This window comes from Trichechus manatus, unplaced genomic scaffold (assembly GCF_000243295.1).
Source record: "Trichechus manatus latirostris isolate Lorelei unplaced genomic scaffold, TriManLat1.0 scaffold00118, whole genome shotgun sequence".
Lineage (NCBI taxonomy): Eukaryota > Metazoa > Chordata > Mammalia > Sirenia > Trichechidae > Trichechus > Trichechus manatus.
In genome coordinates, this window is record NW_004444054.1 from 651,953 (window position 1) to 674,222 (window position 22,270).

At 43.9% G+C, this 22,270-nt stretch overlaps 1 protein-coding gene across 1 annotated transcript in view; it reads right to left on the reverse strand.

The window, feature by feature from the left end:
• The window catches only part of FLT1 (fms related receptor tyrosine kinase 1), a 192,532-nt gene that overhangs the window by 28,303 nt on the left and 141,959 nt on the right, over positions 1-22,270 (reverse strand). The window contains exons 16-19 of the mRNA XM_004384145.3: positions 16,525-16,631; positions 11,133-11,265; positions 5,054-5,158; positions 1,484-1,597 (exon numbers count right to left, since the gene is read on the reverse strand). Of these exons, the coding sequence (XP_004384202.2) occupies positions 1,484-1,597; positions 5,054-5,158; positions 11,133-11,265; positions 16,525-16,631 (459 nt within the window). The remainder of the gene's footprint in view (positions 1-1,483; positions 1,598-5,053; positions 5,159-11,132; positions 11,266-16,524; positions 16,632-22,270) is intronic.

Below are 22,270 nucleotides of genomic sequence, written 5' to 3' on the forward strand. Positions count from 1 at the left end.
CGCCCCCCCCCCCCAACTATTTATAAATGTCAAACCATTCTAACCTCACAGGCTGGTTCTAGTTTGCTGACCTCTGGTCTAAAGGAAGGAAGAGGGTTGGGAGGAAGTCCCAGCTGCACTGTGGGTCCCATGAGGTGCCCTGGACTCCTTTTCCCTGCCCGGCCCCTCAGTTGTCCCACCGCCTGCGATGCCGCTGGGCGCTGGGGGGCCCTGACTGAGCCACGCTGCCACCGCCCCAGGGCTCCGTAGGGGGACTAGAACAAAGACAACTTCCGGGTCACATGGGGGTGACCGGAGCTGCTTCACCAGGCTGCTGCCCTGCGGCGCACCAGCCATGGGTTTCCAGTGCTGAAGGGCCTGGGCGCCCTACTTCTTAGAGGCTATCGGGGGTCACGCCCTTCCCGGGAGAGGGGTTTTGTGTTCCTATCAGGATTTTGCTGATTTTAAGGCAAATTTTAGAAATCCTGACTACACCCCTTCGTTCAGGGCTACAGACTGGAAGTTGCTTCCAGAGGTCGCCTGTAACTCTACCACAGGGAGGAGGATTCATCAGTCTCGGGAGTCTGCTTCTATCCGGACACCCCTACACGGAGCTCAGAGGTGCAGACAGAGGTGGGTTGTCTGATTAGCCCTCGTCAGTTTTACAGATGCAAAACTGAGGCAAACAGAATGAGGTTGCCAAGGCAGAGAACTTGAGAAAGAGCTTGCATTTGTCGATACTCAAAAAATAATGCAGAAGCAGGCTGGGCTGTGTCTAGATCCCTAGGGCTCTATTTCTGGCCCCCTCCCCAGCCCTTAGCTTCTCTCTCTCCCCACTGCCACTCCTAGCAGGTAGGCTTTCCCCACTACCCTTCATCCCTGCTACCTTTACTGAGAGCTAGGAAAACATTTGTACGCACAGGTCCTTGGCAAAGCACACAGCTTCAGCCAAACACTAAGCTGGCTACAGGGGAGGAAAGAAAGATCTGCAAGAATATGCTGGTGCCCTCCAACCTAAGGCACATCCCTGTCCCTGCCACTTGCCCCAGTAGGTAAGGCCTGTGTGCATGGTGGATGTGAAGGGAAGGGCTCTTCCTGTTGTCCCCCACATCTCCTCCCCTGGGATCCTCCCAGTAGTGATTCATTACTTCAGGCGAGACCGCAAAGAATGCTCAACCTTCTAGGCTCAGTTCCGGTCACACTCCCTCAAGTCATCCTGAGAGAAGAATGCCCCTCCCCGACCCATCAACCCTTGGTTTAGAGTCTGTGGAAAGAGGTCTGAAACAATGTCTTTCTCTTCAGAACCTTTAAACTGTACAGGGAAGGCATTTCTAGAACGGGACCACCTCTCCATTAGTGGACAAACTATTTCTCTGGAGCTATTGAAAGGCCATTCTCCTGAAAATAAGGAGGAACACAGGTGAAGAGACGGAGCTGTCCGTCAGAGAGCTCTGCTCCCAGCGTGCACATGGGGAGATGGAGCGGGCCGCCCTTTCTCATTTACCTCCGTGCTTGGTGCAGGCTCCCAGCAGGTTGACCACGTTCAGATGGTGGCCAATGTGGGTCAAGATCTTGAGCTCTGTCATCAGAGCTTTGTACTCGCTGGCCGTGGCCCCCTCTGTGTGAGAAGCAAGGAAGAATCAGGGCAATAGGACAATGGGGCTCCTTCCGCCGGAGGTGGCATTCCTGCCCTCCTTGTTTGTCAGTGCTCAGCCGGTAGCTTCGTTAACTTCCCCACATTCTGCAGAAAGGCCGAGTCTCCAGACTGTTTTCATTACTCCCACCCTCCTAAGCCAACATCCTTTTGATTACAGTAAGGCTCAGAGCAGTGGTGGGGTTAGTCACTGGACATTTCCTCTTAGTGGGCCTAGTCCTGTTCAGCAATGTGCTGACTCAGAGCTGGGCACCTTATGAAAGCGCCTTCCAGAGGCTTCCCTTCTGTCAGAAGCAGGCGCAGCAAGAACTTCCAGGCAGGGGGTGCCCAAAACCTCCCCTCTCTTTCTCGCTCTCCCCTCTTTGGGGGGTCACAAAGAAGGAGCACAAGGGGCCTGCCAGGGCCGAGTGGCCGCTTCTGTAAACATCTTTCCAGCGTATCATCTTCTCCCTATATCCTTTTGCTCCCTGGAGTTTGCGGGTTATCTCGGGTTGTGAGGATCCATAGGCATCTGACTTCAGCTCGTTCTCAGAGATAAGCAACATCAGTCCAAGAATTAGCAGAATCTGAAGTTTGTTCTGTTAGTTCTTATTGGTTAATTTCTAAGTCATCTATAATTTTAAAACTATTTTTAGACTACAGCCAGAACCAAATGAATGAGAATGATGACACATTGTGAAAAATGTAACCAATATCACGGAATAATTTGTGCAGAAATTGTTCAATGGGAACCTAATCTGCTGTGGACACTTTCACCCTAAATGCAATAAAATATTATTAAAAAAAGAAAAGAAATTTTTTAACTATAAAAGTAATATAACCAATATAATCTTGCTGTAAAATATTCCAACAATATGTCGTATAGAGAGTACAAAGTAAAAGCTACCTCATTCCACTTCACTTGCTAGAGGTAACCACTGTTATTCAGACCTTTTTCTATGAATTTATGAATATATATACCCTATCAAAGGGGCACTTGTTTTTGTTTGTTTACATAAATGAGGTCACATATGTGTGTGTGATATACAACATATATACAATATATGTACTTATATGTTATATATGTATTTATATACATACATATGTGTATTTTTTAAAAGTTGTTTCTTTCTCCCTTTTCACTGTATGAGGCTTTTTTCATTCTTTTAAATTGATGAATGGAGTCCCTGACATTTAGATTGTATATAAGTTTTTGCTGTTAGAAATAACGCTGAAAGAGACAACTGGTGTTTAGTCTCTGTGCAGATGTGCACGTTATTTCTGTCAGACAGTCCTGGAAGTGGGTCAAAGTTATGTGCATTTAACACTGTGATAAGTACCGACCTGGTATTTCATAAGCACACATAATTTTTTAATAATTATCAGATAAACGCCAGAAGTTTTCCAGGGGGACCAGGGTTGGCTCACAATAAATGTTCAACAAGTATTTGTTGTATAAATAAACATCATGATTGCTCTTCTCATTTCAGACATGGGTGTAAGGCCAACAAAGGTTAAGGCTGTTGCTCCAGGGCCCTTTGAAAGAGCTTCTGACTCATGACCTTTGTTTGACATTCTGACTTTTCTGCCTTTTTCTATCTCTCCCTGAAACAGACGGCCAGCCAATTTAAGCAAGAAAGCGGAAAGAAAATGGTTTTTTAGGAATTTTACATAGTGGGTGATTTGGCAATGTTTTTTAATCTATGCTGATGGCTTAAAAAAAAAAAAGATATGTATTTATGAAGATATTACACGTTATTTCTCATAACATAAAATAGATTCCCTGGGCCTTCAAAAAACAATTGCAGTCTCCCCTCAAACTCATCAGTCCCTCCAAGTATTTGTGCTCCTTAACCATAAAGAAAACCCAGGCTGTTACTCAGACTGTGCCAGGTATAGGCCGGGCCACAAGAGTTATCTTCAACCCACCGTAGACCAGCATGGCCATCAGACTTGTCGCTCCTAGAGACAGGGTGTGTGGCAGTAAGCAAGGAAGAGGCACTAACTGTATCTCTAGGTTGGATCCTGGATTGCCTCCATAAAGCAGGCCAGGATCATTTTTAGGACTTTGGAGCAACAGGCCATTCTCAGCCCCTTCTTTTGTGGCACTGGAGTGTGGTGGAAACAGCACTGGACTCAAAGCTGGAAGACTTGCATCAAACCCTTACTTCTGCGCTTCAGGGTTGTGTGGCCTTGCAGGCACTATTTAACTTTTCTGGGCCATGTTTCCTCATCTGCAAACTGGGGATAATAATCTCTACCTCACAAGGATGTTGAGAGAAAATAAGAAAAATGGCCATTTCATGTGGTTCAACCTGATATATTAAAGTACTCAGCCTGGTGCTTTCTCACACGGAAGACATGTTGATGCCTCTTCTCTTCAGAATTTGGTTGCAGAGGGGGAAGGTGCTGGAATGAAAGGATTCCCAGAAATACGTCTGTCATCATCTGGGTAATCCACCAAAATGAAAGTCCTGACTTGTGGACCGAAAACTCCTTTCCTGGCTACTTTCAGAGCAGAACTGTCAAGCTCTTTATAGAGTTTTATCAGAGCCTTCCCTTGATCAAGACAGCCTTTTGAGGTGGAAAATAGCATTACATGGGGTTTCTGAAATGACAGTGTCAGTTCTGGAAGGAGATTAAGAACTTTGAAGTCTTCCTACGGAAACAGTACCTTTTCCTGGAGCCTGTGCTGAGGACTTGCTTGGCTGGACCCACAGCTTTCCAGACCTCAGAATCCTGACCATATCTTGGAGACTCTGAAGAGCTAAAAAACTGCCCTTTGGGCTTTTTGTCCTATTTCTTTTTGGTTTTGGAACCTTAAAATGAGTTGAGATAGTATGAAAATGCCATCACAAATGAGGAAATTTTCTATGCTTTAAAGGACATACGAGACATCAGAGTGGTAGTGTCAACACTAGAAAGATCATTTGGTTTTTATAATTTCTAAAGAGGAAATGTTTTATGGTTGGAGCTTGACAGTATATAATAGTTGAGAGTTCTGATCAATTTAATGGTTCTAGCTTTACTTTATATTTAGGTCAAGCCCAGGCTAAGACTTTGAGATTTGCCACGTGCTGCTAAATTCCCAATACAGCATCACAGTAGATTATCCCAAAATTTCAAACCTGTGGTTGTAACAGGCTTACATCATGGGGAGTCTAGAGTCTGAGATGTGAGAGGAGAAATACCTTTGAGGTGACAAAGATCATTTCTCCAAAGACAATGCTAGATTGTTCCATTTACAAGGTTTATTCTGAGCTGTGCTGACCTAATCTAAACCTCCTGAAGCAAAGAGGCTTCCTTTCAGCAGCAGAAGACAGTTACGTGGCTAGAGCAGAAACAGCCTGTGTCTGTTCCTAGGCCATATCCAATTTGACAAACATTTAGGGAATGTGAAAAGGTGATGTGTGAGTTGAAGGCCAGCTACAGCATACATACCTTTCAGCATTTTTACAGCCACCGTCCGGCAAGTGGGTGATTTCTTAATGCCAAATGCAGATGCTTGGACCACTTTTCCGAAAGCCCCTCGTCCAAGTGATTTGCCTACAATAAGAAGACAACATTGGTTTATATGCCAAGCCAGTAGGGTGAGTTTAAGTCTTTTTCAGGAAATAACTGCCTTTTCCTGTGTATGTATGTGGGACAAATAGCTCTGAATGGAATTTCTAATGAACTGACCCAAAAAAAGTCAAAGTCAAGGACACATTTCCAGGGTCTCTTCCTTCTAACTCTACTGTGCTTATGATGCCCTCACATCCTTCACAGCTAGGGTAGCCTTCTCCCCCTCCGAAGGCATTTAGTAGAGGTAGATGGCCAGTTTCCTCTTTATAAGGTTCTCTACCAATTCCTAGATGGCCTCTTCCATTGCTGAATAACGTTATTACCAAGCTTGTGTTTAATTACGCCCCTTTTCTTGCTACTGAAGGCCATTTCTTCTGATCCGTTTCCAGCAAACAGTGAGAAATAGAGAACAGTGGTTACTACTATTGTTTATAATAATGCTTCATAGCTTAAAAATTATCACTAAGTGATTTCCTTCCTTGCCAGGCAAAATATTCCCAGTCTTTCTAACATCTCTTCACATCATTATTACGAGACTGTCAACCACTGGTAGTGATTTATTTCAACTACAGAGAGGTGGTTGCCAAATGGAATAACCAAGCAAGGTTTCTTTCATGGTACCTTGAAACCACGGTACATTATATTCTGCTATAATAACTATTAACATGTTTCTCTCCCTACTCTTGCATGAGACGACTCAGAGGGGCAAGAACCATGTCTTAGTTGCCCCAGTACCTAGCCCAGTGCCTGGCATGCAGAAGGTCCCCCGTCTACTAGTGCAGAATGAAGAGCAGCATTTGGGAACTTATGGGCTGTCCAAAGAATATGGTCATAGGTAACTACACGGGCCTATGGGATTGAGACTTTGAGAGTGATGCGGTTGGGGCAGCACACTCCCCAGAATACTTCAGCTACCGTTTAGATCAGGGGACTTTCTTTTGCATCATCAGGAAACAGGAAGTTAAACAGAAACAATGCATTTTGAGCATATGACAAAAGGAAAAGTGAGCCAGAGAAGTCATTTTTTTTTTGGCTCTTCTGAGGGAAAAAACCAAACCGAACCAAGCACATCACTGATCAGAAGTAAACCTCAGCAGTTAGAGTGTTAATTTAACACAACCCCTGCTCTCCCAACCAAGTCCTCTCTCTCAGACTGGGCCTTCAGTTAATTAACCCAACTTCCTTCCTTCCTTCCTTCCTTCTTCATATTCCAGTCTCTCTCCCACAAAGGACATAGTTGGTTTTTTTAAGTTTCTTGTAAAAGTTTGTAACAAAGCTTTCCTGCTTCTTCATCATATTAGAACCTTTATACTTTTATATGCAACTTTGTCGTTGTTGCTGTTAGGTGACGTCGATTCGGTTCCGACTCATATTGAACCTATGTACAACACAACAAAACACTGCCTGGTCCTGTGCCATCCTCACAACTGTTGTTATGCTTGAGCCCATTGTTGGAGCCACTGATTTAGTCTATCTCGCTGAAGGTCTTCCTCTTTTTTGCTGACCCTCCACTTTACCAGGCATGATGCCCTTTCTCCAGGGACTGATCCCTCCTGATAACATGTCCAAAGTATGTGAGACGAAGTCTCGCCATCCTGACTTTTAAGGAGCATTCTGGCTGTACTTCTTCCAAGACAGATTTGTTCATTCTTCTGGCAGTCCATGGTATATTCAATTACACGCAACTACTCAGTAACAAAGGAGCCCTGGTGATGCAGTGGTTAAAGCGCTCGGCTGCTAACTGAAAGGTCAGCATTTCTAACCCACTAGCTACTCTGTGGGAGAAAGATGTGACTGTCCGCTTCTGTAAAAATTACAGCTTGGAAACCCTGTAGGGCAGTTCTTCTCTGTCCTACAGGGCAGCTATGAGTCGGGATCGACTTGACAGCAATGGCTTTGTAGGACTCAGTAACAGATGTTTTTACCCTGGCTGTGTATAATATCTTCCACTAGCAACCACCCTAGGCATAGAGTTACAACATGGGGTTGGTTACATTACCAACATAATCACAGTAGTTTTTCTATTGCTGTGTCTTTGCATGTAATTCATAGGGGCACACTCTACATTAGGGGGGGAAATGACATGTTTTCTTCTCTAGGCAAACACGTACCTGTTGCGACTAACACAGATTGCTGCTCCCAGATCATGCGACATGCAGAGGAATATAGTCTCTGCTTTCTTCTTCAGGTCAAACTGTCCATGAAATAGACCAGAATGGTGACTCTTAGGCTTTAAATAAAAGCCTCAGATGGACACTGAAAGCGCCGATGTGGAAATCAGGTATGGGATGCACTGGCAGATGCTGTCTCCAGATTTGTAAAGATTGGTGCATTTTGGTTGGAGGTTTATTCCTTGCTTTTTTTAAGGTAAAGGAACAATGTTTTTCTTCTGCAGTGCCTTCTTCCATCTAGCACAAAGTTGTCCTAAGCCTGAGAAATATCACAATAATCTCTATCTTGGGATCCCTCTCCACACACTCCAAAGACTCTTGCTTGTTTGGGGCAGGCAGGGTTCTTCTCCAATCCACAACGTCAGCGCCCACGCATGCATTCCCTTCTCAGCCATCACAACACACTCTGTTTTAACAAGTGTTGGGGGAACTTAGCTTCTATCAGTGTGAACAAACCGGTTCCCACTTGGCTTCCTTCAGTCTTTGCACTTACTCTCTTGGAAGCCGACTACGGCCCCATTAAACACAATGAAGCTACTGTGGGCTCTTTAATCATCTGATACTGTTGGAATCCTTCAGCAGACCCACAGTTCCAGTTTTAGGGGAGCCCAGTCACACTGGACTTGACCTCACCTGATTCTTCTTTTCCCTGAAAATCCTCTTCGGTATTGCCTCTAATGCCAGCTACTAGCTCCAGAATGGTTTAGGTCATTGTCATACAATGCAGGGATATTGGAATCTCCTCCAAGAATGTCCTTGACTGGCCAGGGTCCCTGGGACACTCTGGGGGGAGTGCATAGCTGGTTTTCCAAGACACAGCACCAGCCTAAGCACCATCCACTTGCCAAATTCCAGACTCCCTTGATTATTTCCCAAATTAGGTAATTCTGACTTTAAATTACGTTTTTCAATACAGAGATGCAATGTCAGAGCTTCTCTCATCTTCTATGATATATTCATAGGAGCTGAATTCTCTCCCAGGGTTAGGGAAGAATCACTAGCAAAACAGGCTTCTTTTGTTCCTGGGTTTCAGGAATTTCATTGGTAGCAACACCTTTGACCCACACTCCAACTGTATTCACCTATCAGTCACTGTAAATTCTGACTTCCTTCCTCAGAGCTGCTAACAGCAACCAAGAAAGTAGATATTGCTGAAATCAAATGCAGCTTGGTCTGTGTATTTCTCTATATTTACAATCCCATTGTAATTCTTACATCATTTCTCCCCACCGATCCATGCATAATCTTGGCTACTTTCAGTTGCCAGACATCATTTGAAATTACTTTCTGTCACTTACTTGGTTTAAAAAAAAAACACAAATTCTTGGGCCTCCTTGCTCCCATGTTAGAAGAGCATGTCTCGGCCCTTGCATTTACACCCTGCAGTGGGAGACATCAAAGACCTCAAGTGGACACGGGCCAAATCATAGCGTCTGCAACTCCGAGAAGGAAAAGAATGATAAGAGATTTTCAACAAGGAGAACCTCCTAAAATGGAATTCTCTAACCCCACAGAGCCCCAGGAGAGTTCTGGTGTAAGGGTTGGCAATCTCTCTAGATGTGATATGGATCATAATGACAGTAGGCCAAGGAATAAGGAGATGGGATGGAAAGCGTATGTGTCCTATACTGAGAGAAGCATGTTTGATTGTGACTAATAACTCTGGAAAGCATTGTGGCCTGGGAATGGCTTATGGTTGTGGGAAAATGATTTCACGTTCCCCGCCAAGGTCACTGAGGGGCTGGGCGAGCTGCCATACAATTTAAACTTGCAGAAGGAACTCATCCAGTGTGCCACCTGCCCTTCACTACTCTAAATTTAGTTGACTTTTTTTCCCTGTCAGCAGCCAATGCTGGCTTTTGCCTGTCTCTCCAGCTTTTTACTGATTTCCAATATTCTTCTACAAGCCAAACAGAACATACCCTTGGGGCCAGTTCTTTCTGATGTAGGAAGCTATGTAAGCCAAATCATTTCAAGGCCCGAGAGAGAAACAAGAAAAGCCAGTCCTCCCTCTTTGCCCTCTCAACACCCTCCAACCCAATGTAGTTTGTGTGTGTGTCAGGAGACAGCGGACGGGGGACAAGGGGATGACGTTGAATTTGGAGTTACAGGCTTTTCACATCAAGAGTAACAAATGCCAGGAGCACGGACTGCACAATCTGTTTTCCTAGTTCTAACTACTAATGACTCTGGCATACACATTCGGGAGTGGAAAACTTTCAGAAGCCACAGTCCAAATATTTTGGGCAGGAGCAATTGAGGCTCCGATTGTTTTGTAGCACCAGGGGCTGAAGATGAATCTGCATTGTGACGTCTGAGCTGGAGGAACTGGGGTAAAACCTAAGGGAAAGCACATTTGCTTGGTGTTTATAGCATCTACGTTACCTGGAAAAAAACAACAATCCTTATTTTCAAAAGTGGAACTTAAATGGCCCGCTGGGATTTTCTTCTTTGTCTGGGCATTCGAATACCCAGGGAAACTCAGAGTATGTCATTTGTGTGTTTGTACAGAGGGGATTTTTTGTTTTTTATTATTATTATTTTGGTGAAAGTATACACAGCCAAAGATAGACCATTTCAACGATTTCTCCATGTATAATTCACTGACGTTGGTTACGTTCCTCGGGTTGTGCTACCATTCTCTCTATTCTTTTCCACATTATTCTACCACTATTATCTTGAACCCACCGCCCCCTAGGCTTCCCATCCAAACTTCGAGTTGCTGTTGTCAATTCTTTGAAAGAGCTCAATGCCGAAAGCAGACATACTTTACTAATTAAGGTAAGCTATTTTTTTTTTTTGGTTCAAGGAAGACTGATGGGGTAATTTTGGTTTAAGGTTTAAAGTTTAAAAATTATCTCAGGACAGTCGTGTCAGGGGCTCATCCAGCCTCAGTGGCTCCAGAAAGTCTCGATTCCATTGAGATGAAAATCTGAAATTCTATTCCTTATTTCCCTCCTTTTGGTCAGGATTCTCCTATAGAATCTTTGATCAAAACATTCAGTAATGGTAGCTTGGCATCATCCAGTTTTTCTGGTCTCATGGCAGAGGAGGCAGTTGTTCATGAAGGCAACCAGACTGTACAGAGGTATTTTTTGATCCACAGCATTGAACAGCACTAACTCTTTCATTAAATGTAGGATCTCACTGCTCCACCATCTTAAATCATGTTCTGGGTCACAGACGTCTAACTCCTCGCTGATTTCATTCTAGAAGAGTGCCTGGATTTGTAAGCCTCCTGTTTGGAACTAATCCCTTTTCCTCCCCTTTCCTTATCTACTATCTCTTTCACCAAACTGAGCCCTTTGAGAAAAGAGACCCAAACATCTTTGTATCCCCAGGGCTTACACTTGTGTCTGCTCAGAGAAGGTGCCCCGTAACCGCTGAGTGAATGTCCCCTTGTACTGTTGTGTCAGCATTCTGTTAGAAACATTTACCTACATGTTCATCTCCCTTGCTAGTTTGTGAGCAGCTGGGAGATCGAACCCATGATCTAGTTTACTTTGCTGTTGTTGTGTGCTGTCAAGTCAGTTCTGACTCACAGTGACCCTACAGCACAGAGTAGAACTGCTCCTTAGGGTTTCCTAGGCTGTAATCTTTATGCGAGCGCATTGCCAGATCTTTTCTTCCATGGAGCTGCTGGTGGGTGCCAACCTTTTCAGTTAGCAGCCAAGCACTTAAACTAGTTTAACATTTAGTTTACTTTAGCCTCCCTCAAAGCACAGTGATTTGCACATAGTAGGTGCTCAGTGTAGGCTTATGAATCTGTTGAACAAACACATTACCCAGTTTAAGTCTCTCTCGGGCAAACTCCCACTTGCTGGCATCGTAAGGGAGCCGTTCACACTGTTCATCCAGGGGAACTTCATCTGGATCCATTATAATTGATAAGTAGTCGGTCTTTATTTCAGAAGAAGACTAAGAAATAAAGAGATATTAAAGTCACCAACAGGGACAAACTTTGAAAACACCGATATCCATTTTAAAACAATACTGGCAACATCTGCTTTGTGTCATTTGGTTGAAACTATGTGGTCAGGTACAGAAAGTATGCCCACCATATACGTATATATGTGTCAAACTTGAACATGCAATTTCCATTAAACAGCTCTGTACTATTCCCACATTCCTATGTACTAGCCCTACCATCCTATCTCAGGTAAAATACAAATTCTCCAGTGACATCCTTATCCATGCTTGTTCTTAAACAATTATCACATGATAGCCTTTTTCTAAAAAAACTGCAAAGCACTTTTACAAAATCATTCCAAACAGTCACTAAAAATAACTTTCCATGACCATTCTGTACAAGCAGGATTATACATAACAGATGGGGCCCCACTGCCAGGGATGGTAGCTTTTCTACATTCATAAGAAAGGTCAGACATGGCAAAGTTGACTCAGGATCCTGGGGAGAGTGTGAGGCACATTTTGTATCAAGTGTTTAAAGTCATTCAGTAAGCCCAACCTCACTACTCTAAAGGGTTTCCAAGGAACGGCTGGTGGATTTGAACTGCCAACCTTTTGGTTAGCAGCCGAACTCTTAACCATTGTACCACCAGGGCCACTTGGTTGCTGCAGCTATGTGAAAAGATGCTAGAACCCATCAGTGAGATAAGAATAAGATCACCTTCAGTAAGAAATCGCAGTTGAGTCTTTCAAAGACCACAGAGTAAATATGGTACAAGACTCAAATGTAGCCACATTCAGAGTTTGTCTGTCCATTGGTGCAAAAGCAAATGAGTAAGGCGTGCATCTGTCTTGAATTGCTTGCTTTATCTTGTAATACAAGTCAAGTCCAGAAAATAGCCTTTATTTCAGATCACAGATAACTGGATATACATTTAGTGTCTTAGAGTCACATCAACAGGTGTATTTCCTGTTAATTAAACATTCAGTTGATGACTGCATTTCTTTGGGTAGAATTTTGGCCAGGAAAGAAAGGAAACATGCTTGCCCGTATACAGTGGATTTGGCTAGCTCTAGCCTAGAAGTTCTGTCAACTTCATTTAAATGGCTTTTGGGACTCTTCCTTGCAGTGCCTTTCCCTAAGCAGGGTCAGAGTTCATGCTGAGAAGACAACCTTTCCATAAGCACCATCTCACATCCACCCACATTCTTCAGCCCTTACTCAGCCTGGTCTGGGCTGTCACACTTCACCTCATCCATCACTTGAAATCATTCCCTTTCTCACAAAAATTATCACTAAAATGTGTGACAAACAGCTCCAGGCAGGAAGGTTTGCCTGGCCTCCACAGAGGGTGGAAACAGGGAAAGATACGGAGCACGTCTGTCACGAACCACATTTGGCGTTGGTGTGAGACTGGAAGATCCCAGTCTGTCAAACGCTCGTGTGAATCTGTAAGGCTGTATAGGAACACGAATTCCTGTAACAGGGTGCTGGGCCTTTGTTAGAGAAGCTACTGGAGTCGGTTTTATGACTAAACTCTTCAATGGCCACGTGAAACAATCTCTAGTCCTCAAAGAGCCTGGGATAGCTGAAGCCTAGCAAGGGACATCTTGGTTTTCTGCAGGGTATGTGGAAAGCTGGCAGCGTTGGTGGAGGCGGTGGCGGGGGGTGGTGTACAACGGAAGACAGTCTCCCCACGTAGTGCCTCTGGAACTTTATGGTTTACCTCAAATGAGTGAACACCCATGAAACCTTAAGTGAGGGCTTTGAGGAGAGTATGATAGTAGAATCTTAGTCAATAAATATTTATTCTTTCAATTGACACTAACATTGAGCAGCTACTAGATGCTCGGCCTGGAGGCTGCGCAGCTAAGTGTTCAAGAGCCCAGGCAGGATGACTGGATTTGAGTCACAGCTCAACATCTGCCCAGCTGCGTAACCCTGGGTGAGTAACTTAAGCCCTCTAAACCTCGTTTCCTTATCTATAGAATAGTGATAATAGACAGCGCTTATCTCACAGGGTTGCTGTGAATATTAAGTGAAATAATGTATTTACAGCTGTCAGAATGGGGCCTGGGGTATATAGTAAGCATCAATAAATGTTAGCTCTGATTGTAACACTGGCCTGTGCAAAGTGGGGATAAAAGAGAAAACACAGTCTTTATCAAAGAGGAATTTTCACCGTTATTAGAGAAACCACAAGGATAGATTTTTTGATGCCCTGCTCCTCTTGCCTCCCATAACCAATCCCTTGTCAAGGTTTATAGGCATTCTAGCATTGTATTATCCCTTGCTTTCATCCTTTCTTATCGACCTCAGAATTTCACAGATTTTTACAAGTGGAAAGGACCTTGTGAGTTTAGTCTCAAATTGCCTTCCCATTTTATTTCCAAAAGGAGCCCTGGTAGCTCAGTGATTGAAACGAACGGCTGCTAACTGAAAGGTCAGCAGTTAGAACCCACCAGCTACTATGCAGGAGAAAGATGTGGCAGTCTGCTTCTGCAGAGATTACAGCCTTGGAAACCCTGTGGGGACAGTTCTACTCTGTCCTAGAGGGTTGCTATGGGTCGTAATCGACTCAACAGCAGTAGGTTTGTTTTTTTTTTTTTGGTTTTGGTATACACCTATACGCAAGATGACGAGAATAGTTCCTAATCTGGGGTATGGGAAGCTGGGCGGGGGGTGGGGGTGGGGGCTGGGGAGGCTATGCTTTTCTGCTTGCTTCCCTCCAGCCATACCCTTCAAAGTCTGTCTCAAGCATCCTTTCTCTCCCCCTTTCCTCCTTTGAACTCTCACAGCCTTTGCACCTTCCATACAGATTTGGCAGGTTTTGCACTTACTGGATATGGTTCCCTATATGATGATCTCCCCTTTAAAAACGCTCTTGTTTGATTGACCTTTGTTTCTTTCTACAGCCATGGCCTTAATTTTCTTGGCTCAAAACCAATCACTCCAGCCGGCAAAAGCCTGATGCTACACATTTCCCACAGATGATGACTGCTAGCCTTGCCTCTTATAGCAACACTATAAAGTGTGCCTTATTGGGTTTGAACATCAAGTCTAAGGTCAGTCAGCCTGTGTTCAAAAATCAGCTCTATCTCTAACTAGCTCTGTGGCTTGGACAAGTTATTTTGCCTCTCTGAGCCTCTGTTTCCCTCTCTATAAAATGGGAATAAGAACAGAATCTACCCAGAGTCTGTGGGTAATGCAAATGGTTAACACACTGTGCTGCTAACTGAAAGGTTAGCAGTTTAAGTCCACCCAGAGGCGCCTCGGAAAAAAGGCCTAAAGATCAGCCACTGAGAACCCTCTGGGACGCAGTTCTCCTCTGACACATACACACAGAGTCCCCATGAGTCACAATCGACTTGCCAGCGACTGGTTTTCTACCTCTTTGGGTTTTTGGAAGGATTAACTGATATACTACATAAAGAGCTTACCATGGGACGGTATTAGCACATTAATATGGGCTAATCTCTAGAAATCAAGGAGGCCTCCTTGACATTTCTCAAGTCCTGTCGATGTTATCTCTGAAATATCTGTTGACTTTAGTCATTTAATCATTAACCCGGCTGGCACAGTGGTTAAGCTCTCAGCTGCTAACCGAAAGGCCGGCAGTCACTCCCCTGGAGAAAGATGTGGCAGTCTGCTTCTGTAAAGATTACAGCCTTGGAAACCCTATGGGGCAGTTCTACATCGTCCTATAGGTCTCTGTGAGTCGGAATCGACTTGATGGCAACAGGTTTGGTTAATGGGCTGGTCATTTAGTCTAAGCTACCACCATTTCTTCCTTGGACTGCTGTCAAACCTACCTGGCGCCCCACTAGTCACTCTGGACCCCTCTGAGCCATTGTCCTCACAGCAGCTAAAATAATCTTTCAAGACACAAATTTGATTCTTTTACACATACCATTCCCCACTTTTGCTTGACGGCCCCTCCTCCAAACGCTGGCTGAATGAAGACTCAATTCCTACAAGGCCCTGCCAGGTCAGGCTCCTTCTCTTGGCGGCCGCACCTCATGCCTTGTTCCCCTTGTTCTCTCACTGCAGCCAAACTGATCTTCTGTCCATCTCTCGTCTCACTGTGCTCCCCTTCCCTGCCTCAGCCTCACACACCCCATTCCCTTTGCCTACAACATTTCTCCCTCTCTTCTTTGCCGGGCCATCCCTATAACAGGTTTTTTAGTCAGCTAACTCGGAGTTGCCGCTTTACATTTATCTGCGTGACTCCACACTCCAGGGTTTGGCCTCCACTGTCACCAGAGGGCCTCCAACAGGGCCCAGGCATGCAAGTAAATACCTGAAGGTGAATGAAGTAATGAAGAAAGGGTGGGAGAAGGAATATTAGCTCATTTCCCACTGACTTCCAGAGAAGCAAGTTGTGCTGCAGGCCGAATTATAGAAACCCGATGTCCTGAATTCCAACCTCGACCTCATGCTCTAAAGAACTGAAATTTATCATGGAACTTAGAATGGAACAGCAAAATATAATTTCTCTGTTCATTTACCCAGAAGGCTTAGTGTTAGCCTTAGACATGATGAAGTGATAATTTGTTGAGCACTTGTTATGTGCTAAGCACTCATACCCATCTAGGAAGTAGGTGGCATCAATATCCCCATTTCATGGGTTAGGACTTCATCTTGTGGGCTCTTTGTTTCAATTCAATAAAGGTGTATTGAGTCCCTACTACTGGCAAGGTTAGAGGCTGGAAGAGATAGGGAGAGGAGTCCGGAACAGCTCTGCGTTTCTTTGTGTTTCATGACATTATGAGAGACAAAGCAGACGTAGGTCTTTATTTTGCTTTTTCTTTTTAATTTCTTAGAGGAGAGTGAGGTTATAAGAAGAAGGAGGCTTTGCAGGCCCCGTGCTGAACTTAATTTAAAGACTCTATTATAGGGAAACCTGTGAGAGCCGGAACTCAACAGGACTGCCTTGTGTTTCCGGATCTCGAAAGTTTTCCGCCTTTGACAGGATGCTATTGCTCATTTCAGTGGAAAATATTTGCATTTTCCTTCTCTGACAGGTTTCCGCCTTACACAGGTTCTGGCTTTCACAGGCTTTACTGTGTCTATTTTTTATATCAAAAATGTCTCCTCTGTCTCTGAGGTATACTCATCTGTTCATTGTTTCTCAATTTAGAGGTAAGAATGAGACGAAGGGACGAAGAGAGTCTAGTGTTTGTTTAGCGCCTGTCCTAGGCATCAGATAAAGCATTTTAGAGAATCACGTAAAAAGGAGCATGGAAGTTAATCTGGTTTGTTTTTACCCTTTTCAGTTTTCGGATAAAGAGAGTTAACAGGAGCCAGAAGAGCGTTGCTGCCACGCAGGTACATGTCAGAGTGATCAGCTCCAGATTAGACTTGTCCGAGGTTCCTGGGGAAAGAAAAGCACCAAGATGATGTTAAAAAGAAACTCTCAAACTGAGGATGGTTGCGGTTTTCTAAAAGACATCCAGTGTCCCTAAATGGTTCATCCATGGCGAACTCACTCGGCTGGCACAAGAATTCGTCCTATGGGACGAGCCTTCTCTGACGTCTTCAGTCAGGCAGGCACACACCCATCATTACTTGGTGTTATCATAAAAAACTCACACACAAATTAAAAGTTTCCAGAAACACTTGCTGTCGAGTCTGCAAACGTTGTGATCCCAGAGATAGCTAATTAAAAATCAGAGGAGAAATTAAAAATGGGAAAAAAATTAAGGCAGAAACAAAAGCCCATTAAAATGCTAAATCTGGACTAGGCTGGATCTCCTTAATGGGTCTTAGAGGAAATTCTAAAGAAAAAAAAAAAAAAAGACATGAAAGGACTCCTTTGGGACTCATAAAATTCTTCAAAGTAGATTTTAAAAATAAAAATACGACTCAAGGACTTTGACAACTGCCTGCTTCACTACTTTTGGAACGACCAGTCCAAACTGGCCACCTCCCGCTCCCCCATCTGGGGCTCTATTTCCAGCCTCTTGAGCAGGGAGCTGGTATGGGGACAAAAAGGGAATTGATGGAGCTGGAGCCTGTCCCCTCATTTCCCAGAATCCCCGAGATCAGAAGCTTAACACTGTTCTTCAAAGACCAAAAAGAGAAGACCCAAAGCATTCAAGTTATTCCTCCAGAGAGAAAACTCTTTGGGATTTGTAAAGGAATTCCGCAGTGGGCCAGAACAGTGGTTTCCTACTTACTGGTTCCAAAGGGGTAATTTTCCAAGAATTTTAAAGTTATGCCCTTATTCTTTAACTTCATTAAAAGGAGACAGAAGGCTTAGTATTATGTTGGGCCAAGAGCAAGTGAAACTTTCTGGAAGTGATGATGTGATCATTTGTTGAGCACCTGTTACATGCTAAGCACTCACACCGATCTAGGAAGTAGGTGGCATCAACATCCCCATTTCATGGATAAGGAGTTCATCTTGTGGGCTCTTTGTTTCAATTCAATAAAGATGTATTGAGTCCCTACTACAGGCAGGGTTAGGGGCTGGAGGAGATAGGAAGATGAGTAAGAGAAAGTTCCCACTCTCAAGGAGCTCACTCACCATCTGTCACGGACTGAACTGTGTCCCCCCAAAATACATGTCAACTTGGCTAGGCCATGATTCCCAGTATTGTGTGGTTGTCCTCCATTTTTGTGATCTGATGTGATTTTCCTATGTATTGTAAATCCTAAACTCTGTCTGTGGTTAATGAGGCAAGATTAGGTTATGTTAAAGAGGATCAGGGTGGAATGCAACACCCTTACTCAGGTCACATCCCTAATCCAATGTAAGGGGAGTTTCCCTGGGGTGTGGCCTGCATCAGCTTTCATCTTTCAAGAGATAAAAGGAGAGAGAAGCAAGCAGAGAGATAGGGACCTCATAACCACCAAGCTAGAAGAGCCAGGAGCAGAGTGCATCTTTTGGACTCGGGCTCTGTGGCTGAGAAGCTCTTAGACCTGGGGAAGATTGATGACAAGGACCTTCCCCCAGAGCCAACAGAGAGAAAGCCTTCCCCTGGAGCTGGTGTCCTTTTCACAAATGAGGAAATTGAGGCATGGTCTAGAGATTAGGCCTCTTGCCACCAGTCACACGGCCTGCAAGTGGTGGAGCTGTGATTTTTAACCCAGGTGGTTTGCGATCAGCTGCTAACCTAAAGGTTGGCAATCTGAACCCATCCAGCAGTGCTGTGGAGGAAAGGCCTGGCCACCTGCTTCTATAAAGATTACAGCCAAGAAAGCCGTATGGTGCAGTTCTACCGTATAACATATGCAGTGATTGTAAGAATTGACTTGACAGCAGGTTTTTTTTCGTTGTTTGTTTTCTTTTTAAGTTGACTCCACACACTTAACCATTAATCTTCAAAGAGTTTGCCTCCTCATCCTTCTCCCTTCTCCATTCATCCATCAAGTACTTATCAATCACTTCTTGTAGACCATAGTCCCTGTCACCAAGTATCCTTTAGCCTAGAGGGGAAATAGACATTTTCTCCTCATATAGTCCCTCACAGGCTCCTGCCCATTCTACTTTCAAATGGCTCATGAAATTGTCACCTCCTCTCCTACCCCAGTGTCACTACCGAAATGAAGGTCTCATTAGTTCTCACCTGGACCATTGCATTAGCTTCCTAACCAGCTTCCTAACCATCTTGCCAAATCACAAATTTAAACTGTATTACTCCTCTACCTACATTCTATCATTGCTCCCTCCCCACCAACATCACTGTCAGGATAAAAATCTAGTCCTTTACACCTAACCTTGCCTACCTATCCAACTAAGTCTCCAGCTGTCCTCCCACTTGCTCCAGTCACACCAGAATACTTGCAGTTACCTAATCCTCCAGTCCTTCTATGCCACCATGCTATGGCTTTTGCTATTTCTCTGTTAGACTGAGCTTCCTGAGGGCTGAGGCCACATCGTATTCATCTTTCTATCCCCACTCATCAGATTGGGGGGAATGAATGAATAGATTAAGTTTTGCTTGTCTCCAAAGAGTTTCACAGGCTTTCAAAGAGTTCAGGGTCAAATCCCTGTTCATATGTATTGATTCAATAAGCATATGGAACACCAACTATGTTCCAAGCTCTGCTCTTGGTGCTGGTAGACAGTGGTAAGTGAAAAGGACAGGTTTGGAGCTTCACATGTGTGAAGTTGTATCTCACTACAGTTTTGATTTGTATTTCACCAATGACTATTGACACTGAGCATCTTTTCATATGCTTATTGGCCATTTGTATATCCTGTTCGGTGACTTGCCCATTTTTTAATTGAGCTGTTTGTCTTTTTTTTGTTAAGCTGTAAGAGTTCTTTATATATTCTGGATATCAAGCCTTGATTAGGTATTGAAATCTGAACTGAGGCATACATTCAAAGTTCCGTGAAGCAGCAGAATGTTGGATGTTGGTTCTCTTGTTCACTGCTACATCTCCACTGTTTAGAGGGTCCTGGCACTTTGTATGCATCCTTAAAATAGTTGTTGAACGGGTGAGTGGATGAATTCATCTTCATTTGCTGCTGTGACAGATTATGGTGGAAGTTCCCTGAACCTCATGAAATTGATTGAAAACAACTTTGCTGAAGAAGTTTCAAAGCATGATGGACTTTACTCTCTGTAAACGTCCTCATGATGGAACTATCGTAAACTTAAATACTTGGAGTTTGGATTTCCTCCTCCACAGTGGGAGGTCTAATGCTGCCTTGCTGTACACACACACACACACACACACACACACACACACCCTTGCTTATGCTGCAGATACGTTTTATAGAATTTGATTGGGACCTGTTGAGGGGCACAGTGGCCTTTGGCAGTTGGAGATGCTGATAGTATCTCGAGACAGGACACTGTCTGCATAAAACCTCTGCAGATGCTTCCCTCACAGAATGCCCTGAGAGAGGCCCCCTCTGATTGTGGGAACTTTCCCATTGCATTCCACGGGCAGGAAGCTGACCCCCAAAGTCTAATTCCACAGGCCTTACTCAGGCAACATTCCTTTCAGTAGGACTCAATTTGTTTGTGTGCAAAAATTTACACACTTAAGGAATCCCATTACACATTTAAAAAACATCTTCAAGATGAACATTTAATAGGAGGGAAAGAGATACTTAATATTCTACTATTCTACAGCTCACGGAAGACTAAAAAAGTAATTTTAGAGTATATAATGTTAAATTATAGTTTTGGTGAGAATATACAAAGCAGAACATGCGCCCCTTCATCAGTTTCTACATGTACAATCCAGTAAGATTGGTTACAGTCTGCACATTGTGACACCATTCTCGCTGTCTCTACGATATCGTTTCACCCCTATTGACTTAGACTCACTAACCCCTAAACTTCTCATCTATGCTTTAAAGTTACTGTTGACCATTTGATCTCATAGAGATAATCCTTTAAAAGAGCACAATGCTGTTGTCGAACATTCTTTACTAATTTAGCTAAACAGTTGCTTAGTTTAAAGATGACTTTAGGGGATAATTTTGGTTCATGGTTTTGAAGATTTTTTCAGAACAATAGATTTGGGGGTTCCTGCAGTCTCAATGGGTCCAGAAAGTCTGGATTCTATAAGAAGTTGAAATTTTTTCCTCTTTTGATCAAGATTCATCTATTGATTCCTTGATTAAAACATTCAGTAATGGCAGCCAGGCACCATCCATTTTTTCTAGTCTCATGGCTAAAGAGGCAGTAGTTCATGGAGGCAGTTAGACCTACAGTCCAGTTCCTTCTCTATCTATCTCATTTGACACCTCAGTCTCTATCACTATATGAAAAGCAACCATTAGGATGGGCTTTGGCTGGGTAGACTGATGGAAGTCAGCAGCATCTTTTCCTAGACAGCTGTTGGGTATTTTCTCAGAGGTCAGACATCCACACACTGGCCTGACTAGAGCCAGCTTCAACTTGCTAGTGACAGCTGATGAGCTCATTGCATGAAACAGCCCAGGTGCACATGGCTGGGGGAAGGAAGCAGGAGGACACGCGGTAGCACGTGACAATATCTAGGCGTTAGTGCTGGGTCTGAGGGATCTCAGTTCTCGTAAGAGCATCAGGGCATGGTAAGAGGTGGTATTTAAATGGGATCCTGACAAGTAAGCCGCAGATTTAGAGTTCACAGTAATTGTACCTTTATTACAGAGTGCTGACCCCCTGCTGCACACAGCGTTCCATGTCGATTCCCCTTCCAGGCTTCATACCATCCCCCTTGAGACAGCAAAGCATGTGCACCCAGGTGGTGGACTGAGGTGCTGAAGGATGGTGTGCCTTGTCTAGAGTGTCTGCAGATCTGCAGTCTGCCCTCTGCCCTGTGCCTTTCTGATGACTACTACAGCTTTCTCTGGGTCTGGCAGCATCACACCAACCCTAACGTGTGGCAATGCTTTTCATAGCAGCTGTACCATTTTGCATCCTCAACAGCAATGGATGAGAGTTCCAATTTCTCCACATCCTCACCAACACTTATTATTTTCTGCTTTTCTGATAATAGCCATCCTAGTGGGTGTGAAGTGGTTAACTCACTATGATTTTGATTTGCACTTCCCCAGTGACTAATGACATTGAGCATCTTTTCATATGCTTATTGGCCATTGGTATATCTTCTTCAGGGAAATGTCCATTTTTCAGTTGGGTTCTTTGTCTTTTTTTGTTGCTGTTGTTGAGATGTAGGAGTTCTTTACATATTCTGCATATTAAGCCCTTATCAGATATATACCAAAAAAATGATTGCCATCGAGTTGATTCCGACTCATAGCAGCCTTATAGGACAGAGTAGAACTGCCCCATAGGGTTACAAGGCTGTAAATCTTTACGGAAGCAGACTGCCACATCTTTTTCCTGCGGAGTGGCTGGTGGATTCAAACTGCCAAGCTTTGGGTTGGTAGCCGAGCGCTTTAACCACTGCACCACCGGGGCTCCCCCTCAGATATATAGTTACCAAATATTTTGCCCTCTTCCATAGGTTGTCTCTGCACCTTCTTGTTAAAGTCCTTTAACATACCAAGGTTTTTTAATTTGATGAAGTTCAGTTTATCTATTTACTCTTTTGTTGCTT